The following is a 26,131-nucleotide window of genomic DNA, read 5'->3' on the forward strand; positions in this document are numbered from 1 at the left end:
GACATATCTGGTATAAGCCATAAAGCACCAGAAGTTGACAGCACAAATGTGTGAAAAGCTTTGTCCTGGGAATCTGTCTTTGTTACTTATACTGGTGCTGGGATCCTAGGTCATGCAAAAAATGAAAATGTCAATCTACTTTATGCTTCATGTAAATAAACAATGTTAGTAACTGATTGAACCTATTTCCCCACCAAACTGGCATTTGAATTGCATTCGATCAGTTCTTTGCACCAAATGGCAGATCTGATGCTGACTTCACACAATGCCTCTGTCTGCCATTACTTAAGTTGGGATTGAAAGTAAATCACTGAGTTTCCATCTCTTAATGATTATATGTGTCTTGGGTCCTCATCACCATTGAAAAGTTCAGGCCATTCTCTTATTTATCTGTGTTTGTATCCACCTCATCCATTCTAATCGCATTTCTTCCCCAATGCTTTTACTAACCATTATCCCTTTTCTTCTGCTCCCCGTTTCTATTCAAGTGTTTCCTCCCACAGAGCCCGCTCATGTTTAAAGACCAGATGCAGCAGGATGTGATCATGGTGCTGAAGTTTCCATCCAATTCTCCAGTCACCCACGTAGCAGCCAACACACTGCCCCATTTGACCATCCCTGCAGTGGTGACTGTGACCTGCAGCAGACTGTTTGCAGTGAATCGGTGGCACAACACAGTAGGTATGTGTGCTCTGCCCTTCCCTAGGTAGGAGGTCTTTAAAGTGGCTACTCAATTAGTGTAAGAGATACATGTGCTAGAGACTAGGTTGTATGAGAGATTGTCTATAAGAAAATTAAAAGTAAAAATATAAACCAGCAAGGTGCAAATGTGCCTCATAGGACACAGAGTTTTATAGTTTGTTAATCCATAAGCATTTGACGGACTGAAGTAGTTTCTCCCACCTACTTTGCCATTGTGTTACTTTCTTCCCATATTGAACATACTGAGTTTGAATTTGAACTTTCTAGTTAGCAACTTTGTATCTTCTTTCTTCCATCTCAGTAGAAATATTTTAATTGTTTAATTCCTAAGAACTAGGAGTATAACAACAAATAGTATAAACACCACCTTTTTCTTTATAATGCTAAGAGAAAACAGAGTCTAAACTATGTGGTGCTTTCATGTGTTTTCTTCAGCTTTACTCCTGAAAGTTTTTCTACGACATTTTGAAGTGACATAATTGTGTTCTAAAAGGTAGACATATTTGTTTAACCAGGGCATCAATACCTGTGACCTATGATTTAGTTAGCCCAGTTCACCTCCACTTAAGAACTCCAGAGTCTCAGGACTCCCCGTCTTCATGACTATATGAACAAAACGCAGTATATATTAACCTGAATCCTTCTGCATAGCTTAAAAAAATAAAAGAAGAAACAGTGAAATTGAGCTATAGAGATAGTTCAACAGGTAAGCTGCTTGCCTTGCACCTTGCACACAGCTAACCTGGTTTTGACCCCTGGCATCACATATGATGACCTGAACCCCTCCCGCCAAGAGCAACCCTAGAACACAGAGCCAGGAGTAACTCCTAAGCACAGCCAAGTGTGGCAAAAAAAAAATAATTAAAAATCATTTTAAAATAGTAACGTATACCTTAGTTCAGCCTCATAAGAGCTTCTAGAAGTACTTAGTTTATAGTCTTGGGTGATGTTTTCAAAATAAATAGAACTACTTGCCTTTAGTCATTAAATATGCAGCTTATAGTTAAAGGGGAAAAATATGACTTCACAGGAGATTTCATCTCTAGGCATTGAGAGCAAACTATGAAGAGATAATTTTTTCTTCAGAATTGTTTAAAGTTATGTATGTGTTATAATCACATGTTTAAAAGTATGACTGTCTGGCCCTAAGCATTAATCTTCTGAAAGTAGCCCATATTGAGGTAAAATATTTTAGATGAGGTTCATTTTTTTTTTGTTTTTTTTTTTTTTTGTTTTTTGGGCCACACCCTGTGACGCTCAGGGGTTACTCCTGGCTATGCGCTCAGAAGTTGCTCCTGGCTTCTTGGGGGACCATATGGGACACCGGGGGATCGAACCGCGGTCCGTCCTAGGCTAGCGCAGGCAAGGCAGGCACCTTACCTCCAGCGCCACCGCCCGGCCCCAGATGAGGTTCATTTTTACACATTCAGTAAAAAGTAAAAATGCCTTGTCCCGTATTGAAGAAATTACAGGGGAGCAGGAGCCCCAACCTTCCCCCTAGACTTGCCCCCAGATGCAGTGCTCCCACACAACCCTACTCTTAAGCATGTATACTTAATTACTTCCTAGTGAATTTAGGTCTATGGGGTCAAGAAATGATCTGTCCTTCTGTTTGACCTAGTTTTCTCTTGTTAAAATGAGAACAAAATCCCACCTTTCTACATCTTAAGCAGAAACCAGCCATTGCTATTGTAAAGGGGTTTTAAGACTACCTATGAAGGTCTTACTGAAATTGAATCATCCTTAAATTTTCTGGGGTGTGTTTTTGGTCCATAGCTGGCAGTGCTCAGGGATTACTCCTGCTTTGCACTCAGGAACCACTTATAGTGGGCTCCATATGAGACCATATGGGATGCTGAGGATTGAACCCTAGTCAGCCACATGCAAGGAGTACCCTAACCACTGTACTATCTCTCAGGTCACTGTCCTTAGTTTTTTTAGCAAATATCACTTTTTAATCAAATACACACACACATATTTAGTCCAACTACCACAAAATACTTATTAGGTGGCATTTTCTTCTTTCTGAGTATCTTATGGTAATGTACTCTTTGTTTTGATTGATCAGGACTCAGGGGAGCTCCAGGATATTCCTTGGATCAAGCCCATCATCTTCCCATTGAAATGGACCCATTAATTGGTATGTTAACAAGAAAAGTACATTTCATGAATACAGTACACAGATTCCTTTGTGGTTACTTATCACAAAATATAATTGAATCATACTTTTCTTGCCACAGAATTAATGTAAAAATGCTATCAAATTGCTATCGTAGAGCTGTCAGTGAAAACAAATAATATGGCTATAGCGTGTCATACATTTGTCAAGTACTCATATGTGGTGACTGGTATTTTTAATATTAAAAAACTATTTTTGTCATTTTATCGCTCTTTTAGGATATCATTTAAGTAGATTCTAAACAAGGATGACAATTTTAAACTGCCTATTTTCAGCATAATATATTCTTTCACAATTCTATTTTATTTACAATATAAAAATGGAGATATTTAAAGAAAACCAGTACTGACTAGCACCTTTCCTAGAAGTCAATATTTAATAGGACTAAAATATTTCCATATGAATTGAAAAATCTTAGCTATACCTCTTTGTTGCAGATATTAAAATGTTTTATATAATATCCATTTTATTATCCATATAATTCAGAATAAATTCAACTGTTTTAGGCTTTAATTTCATATTTTATGGTGTACTACAATTTCTATTATGCCTATTTCATGGGATCATATATATGCCTAAATAAGAATAAAGTATCAAGAATGGGTGTTGGACCTTATCAAATGCTTTCTCTGCATCTATTGATATGATCATGTGATTTTTATTTTTCTTGTTGTTTGTGTTGTGTATGATATTGGTAGATTTACGGATGTTAAACCATCTTGCATTTCTGGGATGAAACCTACTTGGTCGTAGTGTATGATCTTCTTCATGATGCTTTGCATCCTATTTGCCAGGATTTCGTTGAAGATCTTTGCATCTGCATACATCAGGGATATTGGTCTGTAATTTTCTTTTTTGGCAGCATCTCTGTCTGGTTTTGGTATCAAGGTGATGTTGGCTTCATAAAAGCTGTTTGGAAGTGTTCCTGTTTTTCAATTTCATGGAAGAGCCTGGCTAGGATTGGTAGTAGCTCCTCTTGAAAGGTTTGAAAGAATTCATTAGTAAATCCATCTGGGCCTGGGCATTTCTTTTTTAGGCAGATGTTTGATTACAGTTTCAATTTCCTCAATAGTGATGGGGGTGTTTAGATATGCTATATTCTCCTTACTTAATTGTGGAAGGTTATAAGTGTCCAAGAATTTATCCATTTCTTCTAGGTTCTAATGTTTAGTAGCATAAAGTTTCTCAAAGTAGTCTCTGATTACCCTTTGGATCTCTGCAGTATCTGTCGTGATCTCCCCTTCTCATTTCTAATATGGGTTATCAGGTTTCTCTCTCTTTCTTTGTGAGTTTTGCCAATGGTCTATCAATCTTGTTTATTTTTTCAAAGAACCAACTTCTGCTTTCATTGATCTTTCGGATTGACTTTTGGTTTTCCACTTCATTGATTTCTGCTTTCAGCTTTATTATTTCCTTCTGAATCCCTATTTTTGGTTCCTTTCATTGGCCATTTTCTAATTTTATGAGCTTCATCATTAAGTTATTCAGGTATGCCCCTTCTTCCTTCCTGATGTGTGCTTGTAGAGCTATAAATTTTCCTTTCAGGACCGCTTTTGCTGTGTCCCATAGATTCTGGCAGTTTGTGTCTTCATTATCATTTGTTTCCAGATAAGTTTTCATTTTCTTTTTGATTTCATCTTGGACCCACTGGCTGTTCAGTAGCAAGGTGTTTAATTTCCAATTGTTGAAGTTTATCTTCTGTGTAGCTTTGTAGTTCAAATCTAATTTCAGAGCCTTGTGGTCAGCAAAGGTAGCCTGCAAGATTTCTATCCTCTTGATTTTATGAAGGTATGTTTTATGTGTCAGCATGCGGTCTATCCTGGAGAATGTCCCATGTACATTGGAGAAGAATGTGTATCCAGGTTTCTTGGGGTGGAGTGTCCTATATATATCTACTAGTCCTCTTTGTTCCATTACTCTTTTCAGGGTTAGTATGTTTTTGTTGGATTTCAGTCTGGTTGACCTATCAAGTGTTGATAGGGCCGTGTTGAGGTCTCCCACAATTATTGTGTTATTATTGATGTCTTCTTTCAGATTTGTCAGTAATTATATTAGATAATTTGCTGGTCTCTCATTGGGTGCATGTTTAATAATCTGATTTCTTCCTGTTGCACATATCCCTTGATTAGTACATAGTGTCCATCTTTGTCCCTTACCACTTTTCTGAGTATAAAGTTGGTGTCCTCAGATATTAATATGGCCACCCCAGTTTTTTTGAGGGTGTTGTTTGCTTGGATGATTTTCCTCCAGCCTTTGATTTTGAGTCTATGTTTGTTCTGACTATTCAGGTGTGTTTCTTGTAGGCAGCAGAAGGTTGGATTCATCTTTTTGACCCATTTTGCCACTCTGTGTCTTTTAATTGGTGAATTTAGTCCATTGACATTGAGGGAGATGATTGTCATAGAATTTAATGTCATCTTTGTAATAAGTTTGCTGTGTTCATTGGTCTCTCGTGTCTTAAAGTAGACCTTTCAGTTTTTCCTTTAAGGCTGGTTTTCAGCAAGATGGGGATAGAAGGAACCTTTTTCAATCTAGTTGAAGCCATCTACCACAAGCCAATGGCAAATATTATTCTCAATGGAGAAAAACTAAAAGCCTTTCCTCTAAATTCTGGTACAAGACAAGGCTGTCTGCTCTCACCACTCCTCTTCAACATAGTACTTTCAGTGCTTGCTATAGCGATCAGGCAAGAAAAAGATATCAAGGGAATCCAGATAGGAAAGGAAGAAGTCAAGCTCTCACTGTTTGCAGATGACATGATACTCTACTTAGAAAACCCTAAAGATTCCACCAAAAAGCTTCTAGAAACAATGGACTCATATAGCAAGGTGGCAGGCTACAAAATCAACCTACAGAAATCAATGGCCTTTTTATACACCAATAATGATAAGGAAGAGATGGACGTCAAGAAGGCAATTTCATTCACATTAGTGCCAAACAAACTCAAATATCTTGGAGTCAACTTGACCAAAGACGTGAAGGACCTATACGAAGAAAACTATAAAGCTCTGCTCCAAGAAATAAGAGAGGACACACGGAAATGGAAACACCTACCGTGCTCATGGATTGGCAGGATTAGCATCATTAAAATGGCAATACTCCCCAAAGCATTGTACAAATTTAATGCGATCCCTCAAAAGATACCCATGACATTCTTCAAAGAAGTGGATCAAACACTTATAAAGTTCATCTGGAACAATAAACACCCTTGAATAGCTAAAGCACTCCTAGGGAAAAGGAGTATGGGAGGCATTACTTTTCCTAACTTTAAACTGTACTAGAAAGCAACAGTTATCAAAGCAGCATGGTATTGGAATAAAGACAGACCCTCAGATCAGTGGAATAGGCTTGAGTTCTCAGTCAATATTTCCCAGACAGACAATCACCTAATTTTTGACAAGGGAGCAAGAAATCCTAAGTGGAGCAGGGAAAACCTCTTCAACAAGTGGTGCTGGCAGAACTGGTTAGCCACTTGCAAAAAAGCAAACATAGACCCCCAGTTAACATCATGTATGAAGGTAAAATCCAAATAAATTAAAGACCTTGATATCAGATCTGATACCATAAGGTATATAGAACAACACGTAGGTGAAACACTCTATGACATTGAGACTAAAGGCATCTTCAAGGAGGAAACTGCACTTTCCAAACAAGTAGAAGCAGAGATCAACAGATGGGAATACATTAAGCTGAGAAGCTTCTGCACCTCAAAAGAAATAGTGCCCAGGACACATGAGCCACCCACCGTGTGGGAGAACTATTCACCCAATACCCATCAGATAAAGGGCTAATATCCAAAATATACAGTAGGGCACTGACAGAACTTTACAAGAAAAAAACATCTAATCACATTAAAAAAATGGGGAGAAGAAATGAACAGACACTTTGATAAAAAAATATACAAATGGCCAAAAAGCACGTGAAAAAATGATCCTCATCACTGATCATCAGGGAGATGCAAATCAAAACAATGATGAGATACCATCTCACACCACAAAGACTGGCACACATCACAAAGAATGAGAACAATCAGTGCTGGCGGGGATGTGGAGAGAAAGGAACTCTTATCCACTGCTGATGGGAATACTGTCTAGTCCAACCTCTATGGAAAGCGATATGGAGATTTCTCCAAAAACTAGAAATCGAGCTCCCATATGATCCAGTTATACCACTCCTAGGGATGTACCCTAGGAACACAAGAATATAATACAAAACCCCTTCCTCACACCTATGTTTATTGCAGCACTATTCATAATAGCCAGGCTCTGGAAACAACCAAGATGCCCTTCACCAGACGAATAGCTAAAGAAACTGTAGTACATATACATAATGGAATATTGTGCAGCCGTCAGGAGAGATGAAGTCATGAAATTTTCCTATACATGGATGTACATGGAGTCTATTATGCTGAGTGAAACAAGTCAGAGGGAGAGAGAGAGAGAGATGCAGAATAGTCTCACTCATCTATGGGTTTTAAGAAAAATAAAAGTCATCTTTGCAACAATCCTCAGAGACAATGATGGGAGGGCTGGAACTTCCAGCTCACTTCATGAAGTTCACCACAAAGAGTGATGAGTGCAGTTATAGAAATAACTACACAGAGAACATAAAAACCGGCTAACCTTTGCAAAAGCTGGCTCCCTGTGTGTGACACCAGGCGGGGAAAATCCGCGAAAGTACACCGGCCCAGTGGGGCTCAGCTGTGAAAGACTGTGAGTGTGACCTGTCTATGTCTGTCTACTGTCCTCTTGCGTGAAACTCTTGCGAGTGGGGCAAAAAGAGCCTCCAGAAACCTCGCTCGCCCAGACGCCATTTTCAGGGAGGGACTTCAGAGCATAAAAACCGGCTAACCTTTGCAAAAGCTGGCTCCCTGTGTGTGACACCAGGCGGGGAAAATCCGCGAAAGTACACCGGCCCAGTGGGGCTCAGCTGTGAAAGACTGTGAGTGTGACCTGTCTATGTCTGTCTACTGTCCTCTTGCGTGAAACTCTTGCGAGTGGGGCAAAAAGAGCCTCCAGAAACCTCGCTCGCCCAGACGCCATTTTCAGGGAGGGACTTCAGAGCATAAAAACCGGCTAACCTTTGCAAAAGCTGGCTCCCTGTGTGTGACACCAGGCGGGGAAAATCCGCTTCGCTACGCGGCCGTGCACTCTTTCTAAGGAAAGAACTCCATTGCAACAAGAAGGAAAAATCACACTAAGAACGGCGCTATATCACAGAAGCAAACATTTCTCTCTGGACTGTCTTCTCTGTTGCATGCTCGGGCCTAAGATTTGACCCAGTGTGAGGCTTCATCCACGGAGGACTCCCCTCCCTTAGAGGCAAGTCAGCCCATCCAGAAAGGGAGGAGCCAGAGGAGTGTGCTGCCTACATCATATAGACAATGAATACCACCACAACACGTAGAAAAACCCACAATACAAGTGTGACAATGGGGAAACAACGCAGGCCAGCATCAGACATAGAGAATGAAGATGACAATTCTGAGGACCAGATAATGACTGAACAACTAATCAACCTCTCAGATAAGGACTTTAGACTAGCAATATGGAAGGTGCTCAACAGACTCCAAGAAACCATGGATCGAGTTGAACAGAACACTAATAAGAACCAAGAAAATATGAAGGCAGAAATGACAAAACTCCAAACTGAAATAACATGTCAACTAACAGGACTGAAAAAGTCAGTAAACGAAGTGAATGACAAAATGGATAAGCTCTGGGACAGGGTATCAGAAGCTGAGAATAGACTTGGTGCTGTGGAAGATGAGATACATAACAATTCCATACAGCAGGAGAGATTGGACAAAAAACTTAAAGCAAATGAGCAGACAATGGAAAAATTAGTCAAAGAATGGGAACAGACGAAAATAGAAGTCTATGATAAGATCAACAGAAACAACTTAAGAATCATTGGAGTCCCAGAGACCCAGGAAGAAAATTTCCAGGAAGAATCAATGGTCAAGAACATCATTAAAGAGAAACTTCCAGAGCTAAAGAATATATGTGATCAAATCCTGCATGCCCGAAGAGTACCAACCAAAAGAGACCCCAGAAAAACCACCCCAAGACACATCCTAGTCACAATGACAAATCCCACAGATAGAGACAGAATTCTGAAAACAGCAAGATCAAAAGGGGAAATCATGTTCAAGCAAGCTTCCCTGAGATTTACAGCAGACCTGTCACCAGAAACGCTCAATGCCAGAAAGCAGTGGTGGGATATTGTGACAAGACTGAATGAAATGAATGCTTCACCCAGAATACTATACCCAGCAAAACTCACTTTCCGGTTTGATGGAAGAATACATGGTTTCACAGACAAAAAACAGCTCAGAAACTTCACAGACACAAAACCAGTCTTAAGAGAGAAACTGAAAGACCTAATCTAAGACAAGACTACCCAAAAGACACACCAAATTTTGAAATAAAGATAGCGTTAAATCCCAGGACAATTCTTTCTCTCAATGTCAATGGACTAAATGCACCAGTTAAGAGACACAGAGTGGCTAAATGGATCAAAAAACTCAATCCAACCTTCTGCTGCCTACAAGAAACGCACCTGAATAGTCAGAACAAACATAGACTCAAAATAAAAGGCTGGAGAAAAGTTATCCAAGCAAACAACACCCATAAAAAAGCTGGAGTGGCCATACTAATATCAGATAATGCAAACTTTATACTCAGGAAGGTTGTAAGGGACAAAGATGGACATTTTATATTAATCAAGGGGTACGTAGAGCAGGAAGAATTCACTCTCCTAAACATATATGCACCGAATGAGGGGCCAGCAAAATATTTAATACAACTGTTGACAAATCTGAAAAATAATATCAACAACAACACAATAATTGTGGGGGACCTTAACACGGCTTTGTCAACACTGGACAGGTCAACCAGACTGAAACCCAACAAGAATATACTAGACCTGAGGAGAGAAATGGAAGAAAGAGGCCTAGTGGATATATATAGGACACTCCATCCCCAGAAACCTGGATACACATTCTTCTCCAATGTACATGGGACATTCTCCAGGATAGACTACATGCTGGCACATAAAACATACCTCCATAAGATCAAGAGGATAGAAATTTTGCAGACTACCTTCGCTGACCACAAGGCTCTGAAATTATTTGTGAACTCCAAAGGGACTCAGAAGAAACACTTTAACACCTGGAAGTTAAACAGCCTCATGCTCAATAACCAGTGGGTCCGAGATGAAATCAAGGAGGGAATCAAAAGGTTCCTGGAAACAAATGACAATAAAGACACAAACTCTCAGAACCTATGGGACACAGCAAAAGCAGTACTGAGAGGAAAATTTATAGCTTTGCAAGCACACATCAGGAAGGAAGAAGGAGCTTACCTGAGTAGCTTAATGACACAGCTAATAGAACTAGAAAATGCTCAACAAAAGGACCCAAGAATAGGAAGACAGAAGGAAATAACAAAGCTGAGAGCAGAAATCAACGAAGTGGAAACTCAAAAAACAATCCGAAAGATCAACGAAAGCAGAAGTTGGTTCTTTGAAAAAATAAACAAGATTGATAGACCACTGGCAAACCTAACAAAGAAAGAGAGAGAGAGAAACTTGATAACTCGTATCAGGAATGAAAAAGGAGAGATCACTACTGATATGACAGAGATTCAAAGGGTAATCAGAAACTACTTTGAAAAACTCTACGCCACTAAAAATGAGAACCTGGAAGAAATGGATAAATTCTTGGACTCTTATAATCTTCCACGGTTGAAGGAAGAGGATGTAGCATATCTAAACACCCCCATCACCATTGATGAAATTAAAACAGTAATCAAATGTCTGCCGAAAAAACAAAAGCCCAGGTCCAGATGGATTCACTAATGAATTCTATCAAACTTTCCAAGAGGAACTACTGCCAATCTTGGCAAGACTCTTTCATGAAATTGAACAAACAGAAACACTTCCAAATAGCTTTTATGAAGCCAACATCACCTTGATACCTAAACCAGACAGAGACGCTACCAAAAAAGAAAATTACAGACCAATATCACTGATGAATGCAGATGCAAAGATCCTCAACAAAATCCTGGCAAATAGGATTCAATGCCTCGTTAAGAAGATCATCCACTACGATCATGTAGGTTTCATCCCAGGAATGCAAGGCTGGTTTAACATCCGTAAATCTATCAACATAATACACAACATCAATAACAAGAAAAATAAAAACCACATGATCATATCAATAGATGCAGAGAAAGCATTTGATAAGGTCCAACACCCATTCTTGATCAAAACTCAGCAAGATGGGAATGGAGGGAACCTTTCTCAATATAGTGAAGGCCATCTACCACAAGCCAGTGGCAAATATTATCCTCAATGGAGAAAAACTGAAAGCCTTCCCTCTAAATTCTGGCACAAGACAAGGCTGTCCTCTCTCACCACTCCTATTCAACATAGCACTGGAAGTACTTGCTATAGCGATTAGGCAAGAAAAGGATATCAAGGGAATCCAGATAGGAAAGGAAGAAGTCAAGCTCTCACTGTTTGCAGATGACATGATACTCTACTTAGAAAACCCTAAAGACTCTATCAAAAAGCTTCTAGAAACAATAGACTCATATAGCAAGGTGGCAGGCTACAAAATTAACACACAAAAATCAATGGCCTTTCTATATACCAATAGTAATAAGGATGAAATGGACATTAAGAAAACAACCCCATTCACAATAGTACCACACAAACTCAAATATCTTGGAATCAACTTGACTAAATATGTGAAGGACCTATACAAAGAAAACTATAAAACTCTGCTCCAAGAAATAAGAGAGGACACACGGAAATGGAAACACATACCCTGCTCATGGATTGGCAGGATTAACATCATCAAAATGTCAATACTCCCCAAGGCATTATACAGATTTAATGCCATCCCTCTAAAGATACCCATGACATTCTTCAAAGAAGTGGATCAGACACTTTTGAAATTCATTTGGAACAATAAACACCCTCGAATAGCTAAAGCAATCATTGGGAAAAAGAATATGGGAGGAATTACTTTTCCCAACTTTAAACTGTACTACAAAGCAACAGTTATCAAAACAGCATGGTATTGGAATAAGGATAGGTCCTCAGATCAGTGGAATAGGCTTGAATACTCAGAAAATGTTCCCCAGAGATACAACCATCTAATTTTTGATAAAGGAGCAGGAAATCCTAAATGGAGCAGGGAAAGCCTCTTCAACAAGTGGTGTTGGCACAATTGGATAGCCACCTGCAAAAAATTAAACTTAGACCCCCAGCTAACATCATGTACAAAGGTAAAATCCAAATGGATTAGAGACCTCGATATCAGCCCCAAAACCATAAGATATATAGAACAGCACATAGGCAAAACACTACAGGACATTACAGGCATCTTCAAGGAGGAAACTGCACTCTCCAAGCAAGTGAAAGCAGAGATTAACAGATGGGAATATATTAAGCTGAGAAGCTTCTGCACCTCAAAGGAAATAGTGCCCAGGATACAAGAGCCACCCACTGAGTGGGAGAAACTATTCACCCAATACCCATCAGATAAGGGGCTAATCTCCAAAATATACAAGGCACTGACAGAACTTTACAAGAAAAAAACATCTAACCCCATCAAAAAATGGGGAGAAGAAATGAACAGACACTTTGACAAAGAAGAAATACGCATGGCCAAAAGACACATGAAAAAATGTTCCACATCACTAATCATCAGGGAGATGCAAATCAAAACAACGATGAGATACCACCTCACACCCCAGAGAATGGCACACATCACAAAGAATGAGAATAAACAGTGTTGGCGGGGATGTGGAGAGAAAGGAACTCTTATCCACTGCTGGTGGGAATGCTGTCTAGTTCAACCTTTATGGAAAGCGATATGGAGATTCCTCCAAAAACTGGAAATCGAGCTCCCATACGATCCAGCTATACCACTCCTAGGAATATACCCTAGGAACACAAAAATACAATACAAAAACCCCTTCCTTACACCTATATTCATTGCAGCACTATTTACCATAGCAAGACTCTGGAAACAACCAAGATGCCCTTCAACAGACGAATGGCTAAAGAAACTGTGGTACATATACACAATGGAATATTATGCAGCTGTCAGGAGAGATGAAGTCATGAAATTTTCCTATACATGGATGTACATGGAATCTATTATGCTGAGTGAAATAAGTCAGAGAGAGAGAGAAAAACGCAGAATGGTCTCACTCATCTATGGGTTTTAAGAAAAATGAAAGACACCCTTGTAATAATAATTTTCAGACACAAAAGAGAAAAGAGCTGGAAGTTCCAGCTCACCTCAGGAAGCTCACCACAAAGAGTGATGAGTTTAGTTAGAGAAATAACTACATTTTGAACTGTCCTAATATTGAGAATGTATGAGGGAAATGTAGAGCCTGTTTAGGGTACAGGCGGGGGTTGGGTGGGGAGGAGGGAGATTTGGGACTTGGGTGATGGGAATGTTGCACTGGTGATGGGTGGTGTTCCTTTTATGACTGAAACCCAAACACAATCATGTATGTAATCAAGGTGTTTAAATAAAAAAAATTATGCATTAAAAAAAAAAAAGAAAATTAAAAAAAATGAAAAAGAAGATGAGGGGCTGGTGAGGTGGTGCTAGAGGTAAGGTGTCTGCCTTGCAAGCGCTAGCCAAGGAAGGACCGCGGTTCGATCCCCCAGTGTCCCATATGGTCCCCCCAAGCCAGGGGCAATTTCTGAGCACTTAGCCAGGAGTAACCCCTGAGCATCAAATGGGTGTGGCCCAAAAAACAAACAAAAAAAAAAAGATAAAGAAGATGAGAGAGTGTATTAGCTGTTATATTTGTGAAAATGATTGTATTGACCAATAAAGCCATTAATGCAATAAAAAAAAAAAGAAATAACTACACAGAGAACTACCATAATCATGTGAATGAATGAGGGAACTGGAAAGCGTGTCTGGAATACAGGTGGGGTTGGGGTGGGGTGGAGGGATATTTGGGACATTGGTGGTGGGAATGTTGCACTGGTGAAGGAGGTGTTCTTTACATGACTGAACCTAATCACAATCATATTTGTAATCAAGATGTTTAAATGAATAAAAAATATACTAAAAAAGAATGAAGTATCAAGTTATTGAGCATTCTACAAGCTATTGTATATTAGAATTATTGTCAGTATTGTTTTTAATATTATAAGTTAATTTACCTTCATCTCTCAATTCAGAAATAAGATGAATGTTGAGCATTTATTTACTCACTTATCTCCCTATACAAAATAGCATCTCTTTGGGAAGGTTACAAGTTTGGAAAAGAGGAATATTTTCAGTCAGCTCTTTTCTCTCTGTCAGACATCCACAGTGCCTCTTAAAGAGAGGCTGTAACCATGGAAAAACTAAGAGCTGTATTCTGATTAATTAAGGATAAATCATATAATTTTAAGTGGCTCGAGAACTTTTATCCTCCTTGTTTTTTTGGTACAGTTTTATTTGTGTTGTTGCCATCTACCTTCTCTAGGAAGAATTATGATGGTTGAGTGGCTATTCATAAAGAGTAGTACTTTGATTTAATTGATGTTAGAGTGTCATGATGATCTTCTACATCTATTCTATTTAAGAATTCAGCCCATGGATTTAGACTGAATGGATGGCACTGAGCAAGGGACAGGCTGGTGTACAGACAGGCACTAGGGAAATCAGACTATGTCTCTGAGTTCCCGACTTTATTCAGATTCAGTCCCAGTGCTCACCACTGATTCCTTGTCCACCTCTTTCCTCCCCAATCCTTCTCCTATCTATTTTATTCTTCTACTCCCCTGCCAGCACATTCTGGAAGGGCCTGCTGTTTATTGGCAATCCAGATCTTTAAAGCTGCTGACCCTAAGTTCCCTGTGGGGCTGCCCGCATAACAGCATCCCTTGCTCAGATCTCTACTCTGGTCACATCTTTTTACAGGAATGGTAAATACCATCCGAAAATGACAGATTGAGGCAGATACCAATGCTTTTTTTTTCTTATTTAACATCTGTTAGATAATATTTATTTGTTATTATTAATGAACTTGTCGGACACTAATAAACTTGCCTACAGTGCACATCTCTGGAATTTACTGCATTTAAATATTTATATTATCTTTTAATTTTATTACCCTGAATTTCCAACATATATTTATTTAGTGTGGAGGAAGAATTCAGTTTCTGATTTCATTTTTATTAATTCAGTGGTGCTTCATTAATAATAATGGCTACTAACAATCTATATATTCTTTATAGGGAAGTGTTTTCATCTTAGTCATTGTACAGCCTTAAAAGCATGCATCTAGTAAGTGAATAGCAGGAAGTATTCATTCTGCAACTGATTGGTGGAACTCTTATGGATCTAAATGCTTTGTTGTATTTTATGTTTAGCCAATAACTCTGGTGTGAACAAAAGGCAGATCACAGACCTCGTTGACCAGAGCATACAGATCAATGCACATTGTTTTGTGGTCACAGCAGATAATCGTTATATTCTCATCTGTGGATTCTGGGATAAAAGTTTCAGAGTTTATTCTACGGAAACAGGTAAACTTAACAATGAAATCCATTATTCCCCTTCAGAAGGCCTATTGTTATACCCACACAATATGAAATTAAAAGTAAAAAAGTATGTGTTTTCACTCTGTGGCCAAAAGTCAAATTAGTGTTCATGTTATACATAAAGAATTCTAGTGCATTCCATTCTGAGCCTTAATATGAGCCCAGGTTTGTAAAATAATTCAAACTATTGTCTCCTCTTCCCCCAAAAAAATCCAGGAAGCACCTTTAAATCTCTCCTTACTCTAGCACAAACCCTGAAGAAAAACACCATGAATGTTCTGGGGTTTTTGTTTTTGTTTTGTTTTGTTTTGTTTTGTTTTTGGATCACATCCACAGCACTCAGGGGTTACTCCTGGCTCTATGCTCAGAAATAGCTCCTGGCAGGCTCAGGGGACCATATGTGATGCCAGGATTCAAACCACCATCCTTCTGCATACAAGGCAAACACTCTACCTCCATGCTATCTCTCCGGCCCTGAATGTTCTGTTTATAGGGTTGTTTGTTTGTTTGTTTGTTTTCCTGAAAAATCCTGGCACAACCTTGGGTCATTTTGAAGGAACATCTCTTGCTAGAGTCAAATCACCTTACCTTGCAGTCTCTGTGGGGTCACATTTCATAAATCTAGTTAAATTAAATTGAGTTGATTGCCATGAAAAGAAAAATAGCAAGAGAATTCCACCTGCCACTTCTGTGTTTCAGGAAAGTTGACTCAGATTGTTTTTGGCCACTGGGATGTGGTCACCTGCCTGGCAAGGTCCGAGTCCTACATTGGAGGGGACTGCTACATAGTGTCTGGCTCCCGTGATGCAACCTTGCTTCTCTGGTACTGGAGCGGCCGACACCACATCATCGGAGACAACCCAAATAGCAGTAAGTGAGGGGATCTTCTCAGGCCCAAATTTATTTCATTGCATTTTGCCTCTTTTATTTTCCTAATTGTTTTTCCTGAGGTGAAAAAGACTTTAAAGTCTTACAAGTTTAAGTGGCAGAAATCCTTGCTGCATTTGACTGTATTCAGAGTGTTGAAATCAAGAACCAGAGCTCTAACCCTTGGCCTGGAGCAATACCATTTCCCTCTCATACTGACTGCCTGCTCAGCTATTTCCTCAAGTGTTCCCATCCTGTGGAAATTCCTTTCAATATCACCTGGTCCTTTAAATCTTTAAATCTCCTATGTTCTCTCTTAGCTTAATCCATAGTCTTTCTTCTCTTGATACTGTAGGATTTTGTGTATTCTTCAATATGGGCAATCACAGCTCTGCCATGTAGAATGGCCCCCTTCAAACAACATTCGGGGTGTACAAACTGATACCATTTCTGTGAGATGGTGTCTACATGTTGTATTATTATTTTTAAACTATAATATTCCCTAAAATCTCCAATATGTGGGAGACTCCAAAGTAAAATGATTTTTTTAGAAAATGCTTGAGATACCTCTTATTCTCTATGGTAAACTCAAAGTCTTAAACAAATGAATATTAATAAAAGAAACAATACTGGATTAACTCAGAATTTCTCACTATGCTTTCCATGGACCTTTTCTGTAATAGAAGAGCAGTTCTTATTCCTAAGAATTCTTGTCCTGAGGAAACCTTTTCCTTTTGCATATGAAGTGTCTGTTTCCTGGCACGGTAACACACATAGGAGGTTTTCCAGAAATCCTGTTAAATGTCTGAAGGTCTGAAGAACTCACATGATATGAGAACCTAAAAATGATTATGTTTTCAGTTACCAAAATTCTGGAAGTTTAAATACACATGCTTCCCTTAAACTAAGAGAATAGTTCTGTAACTTGTTGATAATAGCAAGTCTGGGGCTTGCTTCAGCAGCACATGAACTAAAAATTGGAACTATACAGAGAAGATTAGCATAGAATAGCAAGTCTGAGGCAGGATTATGCAAATTGTTATCTATACATTTGTCCCTGCCAAAGTAGAACTCCAGGAATTTAAGAAATATTTTTGTTACAACAGAGAATATTTTCTCAGATCATTAATGCTGGTGGTTACCTTGAACACACTTGCAATTCTCTTGGCCTCCAAGATTGAATTTTTGGGACTCATGGGACTTTATTGTGACAGGAATAGAACTGGGGTTGGCTACATGCAAGTCATGTACCATTTTCCCTGTTTTATCTCTCCAGCCTGGAGATATCTTAGAAAAGAGACAGAATTGTGTATTTTTCCTTCAATTCTCAACTCATACATTTTGTCATAAATACTTAAGGAAAAATATGAAAAATAAAATTCCTTTCAGCAAAGAGGAATAAAGGCTTCATAAAAATACAGAAGAAAATATAGAAATAGAGTCAGGGAATTATATAGAAAGAAATAGAGCTACATAATTATGCTACATAAGCTTTTTTCTCATGACTATAACTGAAGATGAAGAATTGTGAATGAACAAATTAATGTGCAGTATGAAGTAATATCTCTGGGTATAGAAACTAATGAGTATAGTGCATTTTATACTGCAGTATTTTCTCTAAGTTGTGAACTAATTTGGGACTTCAGTTGGAGTGGAAAAAATGTTCAGTGTTGCTTGATTTCCAGATACTTCAAGAAAAATAGCTACCAACTTTTTGTTATAGCTAACATTATATTCTAAACTATTAGCAAGTTAACCTCCTTATTCAATTTCTTTAAAGACCACATCCATTTTTAGAAAGGTAATTTCTAGCAAAATTTGCTTTTATAAAACTCTTGCTCCACCAATGAAAGCTTTGTTGATTGCAAGTATAATACATTATCACATATTGTATCTAATATATTTTCACATAGTTTAACATTTTCTGCATATCTGTAATACTATATCTTTTATTAAAAATTGAAATAATCAGCAAATCTATACTACCTTTCATTATCAAGAAAAATAGAATACAGAAGTAAGGCTAGATCAATTTTAAATAGGAATAGAGCTTTAAATCTGATTAACATGTTTAAAAATGAAACTCAGAAACACAGAAAATGTTATTTCCCAAAAGAGGATTATTTTTATAAGTTACCATTTGGTAACAAAGATAAAATATTTCATATAGGATAATATTATATAAGTACTTTTAAGAGTGTAATTACAATTATTTTATCTGTTTGGCACAATATTTTCTAATAATATTTTAAAGTTAAAGATGGTTAAAAATTGATGATAGCTTTATTACAGTAGCTGGCAAGACAATGTTAAGTATCTGGATTTTTTAAGTTCCTTGTAACAGGAGCTGTTAGCACAAATGTTCATATTCTTAATTGTGAATATTCTATTTATTAATATGTAGTTCTTTATTTAAACTTTAAATAATATTCTAGGAAACTACCACAGTATATCATCAATAAATATTTTTTAATACCTCTTCATCTTTAGGAGTTTATATTTTAGTCAAAAATTTGGGGAACTAGAGATAATACAATGCACACTTCCAACCCAAGTTTTATGCCCAATACTACTTATGATCCCCAGAACAATGCAGGAGTAATTCCTGAGCACAGAACCAAGTATAAGCTATAAATACTTATTGGTATGACCTCAAGCCCCATCTTAGATACAGTAATGTGGAAAATGTGTATAATCTTGTCTTACTCATTATATTTCATATAAAGGAAAAATGCTCTTGTAGTTTAAACAGGCAAAGTTACTAGTATTAGTGTTAGTCTACATCAAACAAATGTTGTGTTTAATGTCTATTAGTATTGGCACTGTATTAACAGTTGAATATATTGGATTGTTAAAGTTTCTGACTTCCTGAAGTTTCTAAGAATCTCTATTACAAACTGATCAAAAAACTACTTTTTCAACTTAAATGTTTTGAGTAAATTTTGTATTTATTAACTGAATCGTAAATTGCTTTCAGACAATAATTTAGTATGGTAAGCACTTTAGTTTTATACCTTTGGTACTACACAACTTTGTTTTAGTTTCTTGCTGAATTTGCTTTTAACTTGCTATGTTGGCTGGAGAAATACCCAGTTATTTGACATCAGGAAGGCATACTCATAGTTTTGTTTAATATTTGCTTGACTGGACTGATTTATAATTCAGTGTATTAAAATGGTCAGCCTAGTAAACATATGCATGACTGAAGAGACCATATATAAGTCACTCTTCTTGCATGTATGGGGGAGGGAAAAGGGTATCTGAGATCAAGCATAGGCTCCTTGCATGCAGGACAAGTGCTTTGTCACCAGGCTCCATTTCCAGCCCCTGTTAGTCTTTGTAAAAGCAGACTCAACTTATACAGTCAAATAAAAAATCCGTTGTTATGCTGATATAGATATACTTCTGGTAAACAAAAACCCACAAAATGAAAGGAAAAGATTTTTTTCTCCTCTATTTTAATCTGTTCTCACTACCAATTTATAGGTCAGAGAGTAGGCATTGATATGTTTTCTGTTTCATAATGCATTGCTCTGTGAGACCCAAAATCTAGTTATGTCTAAATTTATATTAAAACATGTGATACAATGCCCTTAGGTTTTGAGGGTTGTACATATTAATCTAGACTTGAAGGGAGAAGTCCCAACATGAAACCTAATATCCCAGTAGCTATTAAAATGCAAGGATTGGTCTTGGAGTGGACATTAAATTGCTTTGTATGGCAGAGGCTGAATCATGTTTATTCAGTGTATCTTTATGAAATGATAAGATTCATTGGCTTACTCTCTACATGTTTCTGAACTTTCTCAAGATAAATTCAACTAGCTTTAATGTGTTTATGTTCCTTTTGCATTGCATGACTCTCTATTAGAGCCACAGAGAAAAAAAATAGGTAATGTTTGTGGATTTTTTTAAATTTGTATAGAATATAGTTTCATTGTGCCAAATATATCGTAGTGACTAACTTAGATGTCTAAGAAATAATAATCATTTTATAATTTATTATAGATTGTGGATGTACTTGTCACAAGACAATGAAATTTTTCAGACAATTATAATTTTATCTCACAAATAAATCAGCAAAGGCTATTTTTTATAGGTTACAGTTTAATTATAGTTGTTTTGTTAATATATTTTATAGTATTCTTATTTATTATTACTCTAACTTGTGGCTTCATTGAACATAGAAAATCTTCTTGGAGATTTAAATAGGTCCCTGATGAGATAAAAGAACTATAGAGAAGTGAGGGACAGATGCTTTCATCTGAAACAGACTTTTACACAAATTCTGAAACTAATTTGGAAGTGATAAAAATTAATTTGCACACTTTAATTGGAAGCAGCCCACTGCCTGAAAGAAAGGCGAGCAGCATAGGCAATTTGTGCAGAATGCTGATTGAATTTTTTGTCAGGTAGGTATCTTGGACTTGGCCGCTTACCCTCCAGAGCCTCTCTTTGCAATATATTACAACCCATCTCTGACTGGTGTTCTTTAAAAGGATCAATGCTATTCCTGTTTAATCCCTAGAGCCCCAAATTTCATTGATCTTGGGACTTGACATTTCTCATTACGTGCTGTAGCTTCCAACAAGATAGTCACAAGAGGGGATAAGTCAACAGTGTTGTCTCTTACACAGACATTTAGACTGTATAAGAACCTCAGCTCAAAATTCAATCTGCTTTTAGATTGTGCACTTTTAATGTTTATGCCAGATATTAAGTGCTCCACAGAGAGCTTATTGATACATCCATATGACACTTAAAACATTGTTGCAATAGAAAACTTCGAAAGAGAATTTACTGCCCATCTATTCAGAGAAATATAAAGATTCATTGAGGAGTATGTCTGGCATTGTTATTGAGCTTTTGCTAGTGCACTCTGGACAAGTCTTTTGGCTCAAGTGTAAGCATTATGCAAACTATGAAATAAGAAGCTCATTGGAAAAGAGACTCCAGCTGTACACACATCCTTTCCCTGGGCTCCCATTGTGTGTACTTCAACTCTGAACACTGACCCTCCTGCCAGACACAACCTGTCACTAAACATCTGCCAAACCACATCCCTCTCTTTGTTTTCATCCACCCTGCTTATAAAATGACTTTTCTGGTACCCAGCTCCACCATCATCACTAACCAGTGATATCATAAGAGATGAAAACACTAGCAAAGTCTGGAATGTGTATTTAGTAAGTGTGTATTCACATACATGTAAATTAGAAGATTTTGTCTCACTTCTGTGCAAGTAATTTTATCTAGGGTTTAGTAAATGTTAAATCATCTCTTCCTTAATCATCATAAGAAGCCCTTGGAAAGGGCTGGCATTGCTGTTAAACTCTCAACCCTTCCACCTAACATTAAGAGACTTTTCATGAAGAAGTCTTTTCATTTGATCTCTGCTTTTCCTTTCCATTTATGGAATGGAGGCTGCAAGGACCATTGACCTGGGTCTGAAACAATATGAGGAGGGGGCCATGGTGGAGCATAGGGAGGGAGAGAGGGAGGGAGGGAGGAAGGAGGGAGGGAGGAAAGGAGGGAGGGAGGGAGGAAGGAGGGAGGGAGGGAGGAAAGGAGGGAAGGAGGGAGGAAGGAAGGAGGGAGGGAGGGAGGAAAGGAGGGAAGGAGGGAGGGAGGGAGGGAGGGAAGAAGAAGGATCAAGGGAGGAAGAAATCTGTATCTTCTCTTTCTTCAGAGTATTTTATGTATAAGATGAAATGATTTCTTGGGAAATTTTCCAGCCCATCCCATTAAATGTCTTTTGGTTGCTATTTTGTTATCTTGGTTCAAAGGATAAAATTTCAGACCTCATATGGAGTGAGCTGGAATGCCCTGCCTGTTTCCCACTGAAGATGTACACTCCATCCCCAGCCCTAATGCTATTTTGTTTTGAGAGTTAACTTGTGACTCGTGGAAACATGGGCCCAGGCTTGTTTAGGACTTAGCCAGATCTCTGTCATACTCTTCAGTGGCATAGTTCTAACTATACAAATATCTAACATAAATATTTTTAAAATTGAAATAGGGGACACATCCTGCAGGCTCAGGAGCCATCATAGCTATATCTAGCAATACTTGGTGTGGAGGTTGAGCGATGTAGTACTACAGATAAAACCCAAGATTTTGCCATGCTAGTATGCACCCAATAAGTTGAACTATCTCCCTAGCCCTTATATAATTTAAGGTAAATCTTGAAATGTGAGTATTGATGAAACTGCTATACCCTTTGATTAAATATTCTATTATGAGATTTTAGGTAAAAACTTCATGTATAGACAGGAATGGAAAGACCTTCAATAATGAGTGTTAAATGACTTATGTCACTGATAAAATCTTAATGTCATACACCATCAAGAACTTCATCTTCCAGGGCTGGAGAGATAGCATGGAGATAAGGCATTTGCCTTGCATGCAGAAGGATGGTGGTTCGAATTCCAGCATCCTATATGGTCCCCTGAGCCTTCCAGGAGAGATTTCTGAATGTAGAGCCAGGAGTAACCCCTGAGGGCTGCTGGGTGTGACCTAAAAACAAAAAACAACCCCCCCCCCAAAAAAAGAACTTCATCTTTCAACTCCAACAGAAGTAGCTGAAACTCTGTGATTTTTCTCCCATTCTGATTCAGAAGGACCAAAAATTGCACACTATTAGCCCTGTAAATAAATATTAAGGTAACAGCAGTGACTACTTTGGTCATTTCTCTAAAAGTTATAGAGTCTCATTTGCAAACGTCCTCCTTGACAAACTCATATGTAAATGACAGCCTCTGAAGCCTTTTATACCTTTCCTATCAACCATTTAGGAAATGTTAGTATGACCTTGATAAAAATTAGATAACATCTGCTTATTTTTCAGCTTCTTATATCCGGAGTTTCCAAATGTTTGCCCTAAAACAAGCCTCAAAATTGGATGTTAATTTTTTTTTTCTCTTTCACAGTAATTCCTTCACACAGACATTCTCTGTGGGTAATGGCTGGGAAGGAGGCGAATATGGAGCTGGGGCCATTGAAGGGGGCTTCACCTGCACCTCCCTCTGCTCTGGGCCCTTTGACCCTCAGCTACATCCATCAATTGGGATGTGACAGTGACAGAATATTCCCAAGATTTTCAATGATCGTTGGGGTGTGTGACATCTATCCCTGGCAATGAAATAAAAGATAAAAAATACACTTTTCCCTGATGCAGGTTTACCATCTCCAAAAGCCCTAAATTATGTTTTGTTTGTTCTTCTTTAGTTTTCAGAAGCTCTAAGCAATATCTCCTGATAGTCAGCTTTCATCATTTATCCAAAAGGATCTAGGAACTTGTAATGAAAAAGCAAATAGTTTTTCAAATACCTGAATATAAGAAGCAAATCTTTTAAAAACTTATTTCTTAATAGAAAATATATAGTATAAATTGGAAATATATTGTGCATTATTTTCCTTTGCTTAAGATAGAACTAGATTTCTTTTATTTTTCTTGTAATATATATGGAGGAAAGTTGAGAACCCTTTAGGGCTAGACATATAATACAGGGTTGAAGTTCTTGCCTGGCACATAACCAAACCTGGTTCTATCCTGAGCACCATATATGGTTCCCTAAGCAATGCATGGAGTGATCCCTGAGCACAGAGAAGCCTTTCTATAAATTTGACCAAACTTCTGATTTCAGGGTTTTTCTTTCAAAGATAAGATAATCATTTAATAAGTGATAATATTATGTATAAAATCATATGTATGTTTAACTTTACCAGACTATCTTTGAGGAATAATTTTACAAATTATATAAATGAATTTCAGGATACTCTAAGATGGTTGACAAACAAATAACTATTCCATCAATATTTAAACACAGAATAATAATATCCATACATGTAGAACAAATGGCAAACTAACCTGGCTGCTGAACTCCCTTCTCTCATTTTCTTCTAAGGAAATGTTGCAAAGGCAAAAGAGGAAGCTAACTAATCTGAGAAAACACAAAAAGTCTTGTAAAATGTTCTGGAGGAGATTTAAAAGAATGGTTGGATATGAAGTGTGGGTGTCATGTTGGTGTGCTGGAGGGGAGATTTGAGGATTTGAGGTGTCCTGCTAAGTAATACTCATTCTTCTACTGAGTGTCCTCTGAGCAATGATAGGCATTCTATGAGCACTTTTTTGTGGTTTAAATTTTAGTCGCCATTCTAAATGGTGTTAGCATGTTGTCAGTGGTAGGGTGTAATTTATACAGTGTTCCATCACCATACTGTAGGGACAATCAACTTAGCCTAAGCAGTGGAAGGAGGGAGGAGAGAGAAAAGAGGAGGGAGGGGAGAGGGAGAGAGAGAGGTAGAGAGAGAGAGAGAGAGAGAGAGAGAGAGAGAGAGAGAGAAGAGGAGGGGAGAGGAAGGGTAGGGGAGGGAGAGGGGAGGAGAGGAGAAGAGAGGGGAGGGGGAGGGGAGGGGAGGAAAGGAGAGGGGAGGGGGGAGGAAAGGAGAGGGGAGGGGAGGGGAGAGGAGAGGAAAGAGAAGAAGAAAGAATTAAGAGAAGTAGAATCAGTGTTGCCTTCATTGCTATACACATTCTGAAGTCTGCCAGGTAAATTTGAGCTCGAGAGAAAAAGACATGACCAGCTACAGCAACAGGAGAAAGATGCCTATAGCTCAGGGGTTTGAAAGAGACAGAAAGGTATAGCAAGTTGAATCTTGCTGATGCTGTCTATGAGGCCTGGCCTGGCAGGGGTGGGAGGTGCTGGGGGCTGGCTCATGATGTTAGTCCAGCCAGCAGGCTCTGCTCTGGTATTAACCTGCCTTCCCTAAATGCCAAGCTCTACCTTATTCTTAAAACAGTTGTCCATTATAGGGGAGCGTGTCCCAGTCCAATTGCCATTACAGGGGTGCATCATCATCCTCTAACAATACATTGGCAGTAATCTCCTTGAATGCATTAACATTACACCCCTTATAAGTGTTCGTTTCCTTCCACCCTTATCCTTGGATCTTCCCCCATCTTAGTCCCACAGTAACTTCCATTGTGACACACTTGGACATATATTTGCATCCCTGCCCTATCCTCTTAACAGTCAGGGCCAGGGGATTGCAAAGGCAACTCTCCAAAGAGGAAAGCCAAATCTAAGCACAGATGTTTTTTCTGGGACAAAGAATGAGTGGAGTGGGTCACCCTAGCTTGTGAAACCAGAAGGAAAAGTGAGCCAAGACAGAAAAGAACCTCAAGTTCTCTAAGGGAGAACTTAAAATCAGAAAGTTTTACTCAGAAAGTGGGAGACCATAAAGTCATAAACAAGGTGATGGAGAACATGCTAAAGAAAAAGTACAGTACTTAAAAAAATAATAAATAATAATTGGGGGCAGATGTGGCAAGCTTTGTGTTTTGTTTTGCATAGGTGCAGTAAATATTGGGGAAATTAGAAAAATTCCCTTAACCTAAGAGATATAGGATGTGTCGACCCTTGAAGCATACTATCATAAAAATGACTGAAGCCTCCAGACATGATAGTTGTCATACCTCAAGGTCTTTCTTTATGGTGCCAGGAAATATTCTGCTCAATTGCGGTTGTCAAAGTCAGTCCTCTTTAATTAGAGATTTTGGTTTTTACACAGATCCTAGGATGAAGCCTAGGATAGACTCTTCTTTATGGTCCCAGGAAAAGTTCTGCTCAGTTGTGGTTGTTGTAGTCAGTCTTCTGTAATTGGTTATCTTGGTTTTTGCACAAATCCTCAGAGAGAGGGTCTTCTTATTTTATCTCACTGTTACATGATGAAGTAGGACAGCCTGCCCTTAGATAAAGATTGTTGCTGTTTCCTTGTCATCAGGATATCATATGAACCTACCCTGAC

At 38.2% G+C, this 26,131-nt stretch overlaps 1 protein-coding gene across 2 annotated transcripts in view; it reads left to right on the plus strand.

Moving 5' to 3' along the window:
* The window catches only part of NBEA (neurobeachin), a 697,365-nt gene that overhangs the window by 658,085 nt on the left and 13,149 nt on the right, over nt 1-26,131 (plus strand). For both annotated transcript variants that reach the window (XM_049778738.1, XM_049778739.1), the window contains 4 exons: nt 489-681; nt 2,771-2,842; nt 15,284-15,439; nt 16,154-16,324. In XM_049778738.1, the coding sequence (XP_049634695.1) occupies nt 489-681; nt 2,771-2,842; nt 15,284-15,439; nt 16,154-16,324 (592 nt within the window). The remainder of the gene's footprint in view (nt 1-488; nt 682-2,770; nt 2,843-15,283; nt 15,440-16,153; nt 16,325-26,131) is intronic.

Source organism: Suncus etruscus, chromosome 8, assembly GCF_024139225.1.
Source record: "Suncus etruscus isolate mSunEtr1 chromosome 8, mSunEtr1.pri.cur, whole genome shotgun sequence".
Lineage (NCBI taxonomy): Eukaryota > Metazoa > Chordata > Mammalia > Eulipotyphla > Soricidae > Suncus > Suncus etruscus.